This window comes from Morone saxatilis, unplaced genomic scaffold (assembly GCF_004916995.1).
Source record: "Morone saxatilis isolate NCDOM2014 unplaced genomic scaffold, NCSU_SB_2.0 Contig3, whole genome shotgun sequence".
Lineage (NCBI taxonomy): Eukaryota > Metazoa > Chordata > Actinopteri > Moronidae > Morone > Morone saxatilis.
In genome coordinates, this window is record NW_023339873.1 from 57659 (window position 1) to 62369 (window position 4711).

General features: G+C 40.2%; 1 protein-coding gene and 1 long non-coding RNA gene across 2 annotated transcripts in view; both read right to left on the reverse strand.

Moving 5' to 3' along the window:
* LOC118336836 (complement C1q tumor necrosis factor-related protein 3-like) overlaps positions 1–1432 on the reverse strand; it is a 4575-nt gene extending 3143 nt beyond the window's left edge. Inside the window, exon 1 of the mRNA XM_035673583.1 lies at positions 1378–1432. Coding sequence (XP_035529476.1) covers positions 1378–1432 — 55 coding nt within the window. The remainder of the gene's footprint in view (positions 1–1377) is intronic.
* A 520-nt stretch (positions 1433–1952) lies between these two features.
* Positions 1953–4151, reverse strand: LOC118336817. The gene is made up of 2 exons (XR_004797129.1): positions 4112–4151; positions 1953–3716 (listed from the first exon to the last, which is right to left on the reverse strand). It is a non-coding gene; the product is annotated as an uncharacterized LOC118336817 (long non-coding RNA).
* Positions 4152–4711: the final 560 nt, after the last annotated feature.

The following is a 4711-nucleotide window of genomic DNA, read 5'->3' on the forward strand; positions in this document are numbered from 1 at the left end:
CACACACACACACACACTAATCTTCAGCAGGATGATTGAGTCCACTCACAGACATTTTTTTTCCTTCAGGAACACTAATCAAATACAAATACACAGTGATATATAGCCATGTAGAGCCAAATAGAACCATATAGAGCCATAGGTCAGTGCTATAGATAACGTTCAGGGGTCTGTAATGTTTAGTTGATTCAAATAATAGTAACGATAATGATATTATTCGTTACATTAAGCGCAGGCTGTAGATTCAGGGCACAGGTTAGGCCACATTGCACGTGTGTGTAACATTTTATACAATTCTACCGAAAATAGTTCAACAATAATTATAATTTAGAGTGGTACGTCAGTGCTGTGGATACAGGGCAAAGGTCTGTATTTTCTCTTTGATTCATAATAGTAACAATGATATTACTGGGGCACCTAAATCCTTGCATGGGTTGAAGTCCGACCTGTGGGCCTTTGTTGCGTGTCATCCCCTCTTTCTCTACCCCCTTTCCTGTCTATGTTCACCATCTAATAAAGAGAAAAAGCCCCAAATTGAGGTTTGGTTTAGTTCAGTCTAGCTGACTGTATGTATAGCTGATCATTAATATAGACAGAGGGAGGCCTCCACAGCAAACAGACTCAATAAAAAACATATAAGGCGAGCCGCCATTTTTTCCTGTTACAGATGAGTTCAAACCAAGAGCAGCCAATGAGAGCAGCTCAACTCACAGTAAGTCACCTCTGCTGGCTGCTCAACACCAACATGGAGACAACCAGGACGACAGATTCACAGTGTGTTGAGAGCTTCATTTGCACTTTCTGATATATAGCCAATCCTAACATGTTAATATGTTACATAATCTGTGAACTCAGGACCACTAGCAGATCTGGTACCTACAGCGACTGTTAATTTAATTCAGATCTTTAGATCTTCAACATTCTGTTTGTAATTTTATGAAGTTAAACTGTTTTTTGATTTCTTGAGCTGCAATGTCATTTTTATTAGTTTGACTTCTTTTAATCTTCTGACCTTTTGAATCTTAAAATTTTTCAATCTGTTGGAGTTCTTCAGTAATAAACTGATCTTGACTCCAGTTCGGGGTCCCTCAGCGGGATCAGTTTCTCTGCAGCGCTGCATACCAAACATAGCTAACACACTAATCTGCAGCTCACACACAAAGAGCTCACAGCTCAGAGGATCTGTACACTAAACTGTCACATGCACACTCACATGCACAGCCACTGTTTGTTTGTTACACCACTTAAAGCTCCAGTGTGAGGAAATCAGTAACATCTAGGGGTGAAGTTGCAGATTGCCACTAACTGAACTCCACAGGTGTCTGTATCCGACAACCTGGGAACGAGAACGGACTTTGAGTGTGTAGGAGAAACTACGATGGCCCTCAAAGTCTCTATCTAGATCCACTGTTCTGAGGTACTGTAGAAACATGGTGGTTTGACATGGCGGACTCTGTGAAGAGGACCCGCTCCCTCTGTAGAGTATACACTAATGAAAACATACCTATAAATATTAATATATATAATAATAATATTATCAATATATAAAAAAATATCTTCAGCCTGTATCTCTTCTAATCAATATTTAACTACAACCAATTCTGGGTGGTATCTTCAGATGTGGATAACAAACTTCTTGCTGGAACTCTTTGAGACACTGTTCCTGCAAGCAGTGGTATTTTCTTCAAAAAAATGCAATTATTCTAATAATCCATTGATGTTATACACTGGGCCTTCAAATGTGACTCTGTGTGGAAACAACCTATATACGATGAAATATGGTACATATTTCTTCTCCAGAACTGCGCTGTGCTGTTCTTCCTTCAATTTAACACAAAACACCAGATTCTATAAACGTATAAATGTGTAATTGAGTACAGTACATGAGTAAATGGGGCACTGGTTTAATCAGCAGAACTGATTATATATTTAAAAGTATTCAGAAACAAACATTGAAAACCAGAAAACAGGATTTTATTTCATTTCAATCTTTTCATGGAAACAGAAAATGTCACACGTCCTTTAAACACATCAGTGTAGAACCAGTTCTCTCCATCAGGCTGACACTCACCTGTAGGACAGGTAAACCATCAACCTGAACCACATTCAGTCCGCTGTGTGTGTGTGTGTGTGTGTGGTGTGTGTATAAACAGGGTTCGTTATTGCCATGGCAACCGCTGTGAGTTTGTTAGCACTGCTGTAATCACAGCAGGAAGTCCGTTTGTTGTCTTTGTTTCACAAACGAAGAAAAAACAAACAAAAAGAGAAAATAAAAACAGAAACTTTCCCTTTGTGGTGAGACAGACGGACAGACAGATAGGCAGACAGACAGGCTGGCAGGTCGACAGGTAGTGAAAGATGATTCTTTGCTCTTTTCATATAAACATGTAATAAATAGTTTATAACAGATTATAAAGTGTTATAAACTGATATTAATGTTCTATAATTATAATTTCTCCTATAAAGACAGATTTTATATTATTATGCACGTTATTATTATTTTATATTGTTTATTATTCCCATCAAACGTGATTAATATAATTATTTATGCAAGTAGATTCCATACAAAATCAAAGACGTGAATGGACACGAATTCACGGCAGCGGATGTGAATGACGAACACGCATAAAACCTCATTCACGTATTTGTGGGAGTGTAAAATGTACACATTTGAGGTGGTCGTATCGTATGTCGGGGTGTTTACAGTCTGTGAGGAGGAGGGAGAGACAGAGCTGCTGCTGCTGCCCACAGACAGCTGCTGGAGCCCGGGGAGCTCTGCAGGAGAGAGCCCATAAACAGTCATTCACATTCACAATGTTTATTACTGAAACTTTTGGGATTAAAAAGTGGATTTATCTTCTCTCTCTTTTCCCAACCTGTCTGCTGAGAGCCACCAAGGTTAAGTTAGCGTAGCCCTGATCAACCAAACTGCATTCAGAAAACAGGCATTTTAAAAGCAGTTTGCTCGTCATCTTACAGACAGACCGACAGTCTGAATTCAGACTTTAGAAATCAATCATCATGATGTCGTTATTTCAACATCATATTAATCCGTTTATTAACATTAAATCACAGAAACATCAAATTATTGTGGGCTCAAACTCCTGCAGTGACACAGAATAAAGGGAATATATTCACGTTTGGTGGGAACCATTACAGATGTGTTTTATGATGATCTGCTGATATATATGTATATATATATATATAATGTTTAGAATTGATCTATCACTGTTGAATTCAATACAGAGTTTGATCTGATACCACAATCCTTATAGTCATAAACAGGAATTAACACATTATGGTCATTATAACCCATTAATTACATGTTAATAAGCTGATAACATTCAAGTTCAAATAAAGTTCTCAACAAGTGGCCTAGTGAACCTGAACCAAACTGTACCTGGACCCTGGAGTACCTGATCTTAATAATCTGTGATTGGCTCTTTAGCAGCTCCAGGCATTTGGACCTGCTGACCTCTGACCTGCCTGCCTGACCTTTGACCTTTGATGCCAAAGCCAGACCAAAAGTCTGAGACCTCCAGGAGTTCCAGATCTGCACCAGTCCGGTCTGGACAGGTTCTGGTACGGGTGAATCAGCGCTGGCCAGTGTACGCTCTGAACCAGGAAGTGACTGAGGCGGCAGCGGATGAGATCATCCCCCCAGTGTTAGCAGCGGGCTGTGAAACCTGCAATGCACTCTGGGAAAGATCCATGGACTGTAGGACAGAAAGAGCTATATATTAGTTATTTAAACACTGTGGCCTCAGTCACATTAAAACATTCAAATGACAAACTGAAACACGTTCTTCTGACAATTTTTATTTACACTTTCAGTATATTGACCTTTAAAGCTCATATATGAGATATTAAACATTATATTCTCTATATATAGATACAGAGTCACATGGTGTCTCACTCCCTCTGCCTGTGTTGTATCGCAGCCTCTTTTTGTTTCCATTCCAAACTTTTAATGAGTTTTATTGTGTTTCTGATCAGTTTGACATGTTAGTTATCTGAGAGGTAAAATCACTGGTTTTCTGAATGGAGTCTGGTGGGCTGTTTGTTTTAGTCCTTAGTGCAGCTGAACTGGTTCGTACCAGGCCTGTCATACCTGTGATGGGGATGTCACAGGAATCGGTGAACTGGGGGCAACCGTCTCGTCCCCAGGTCTGTCTCCTCATCCGTCACCGCTTCGTCTCCACTCTCCTCGGCCGGCCCTGCCGCCTCCGGCTCCACAAACTCCATCGACTCTTCCAGGTCGGCGCTCACCTCGAATGGACCGGTCCTGAATCAGAACCAGAGAGACGGATGTCAGATAAAAACATATAAACATCAGCAGCTCTCTGATTGGTGGAGGATCTCACCTTCCCAGGTTGTTGTTGTCAGGGGAAACCAGAAACATGATGTTCCTCAGAGTGTGATGGGGGTGGAGCTTCTCGCTGTCCACATGCTGGACAGAAAACAGGAAACAAGAAACAATCTGAGTGTCTTCTGTTTGGTTTTTTGGATTCGGTTTAGAATCAACAGATTGTTGTTTGGTTGTTTTTGTTGTTTTTTGTTATTAAACAAAAATCAAGTTGTTTTATTGTGTTATTTTGTTTGTGCTCCTCCAATGTCTGCACCACTGATACAAATACGCAAATACCCACGTCTGACTGTGGTCGCCAGATTGGTGAGGTTAGAAAAATACTAGGGATGCACGATATATCGG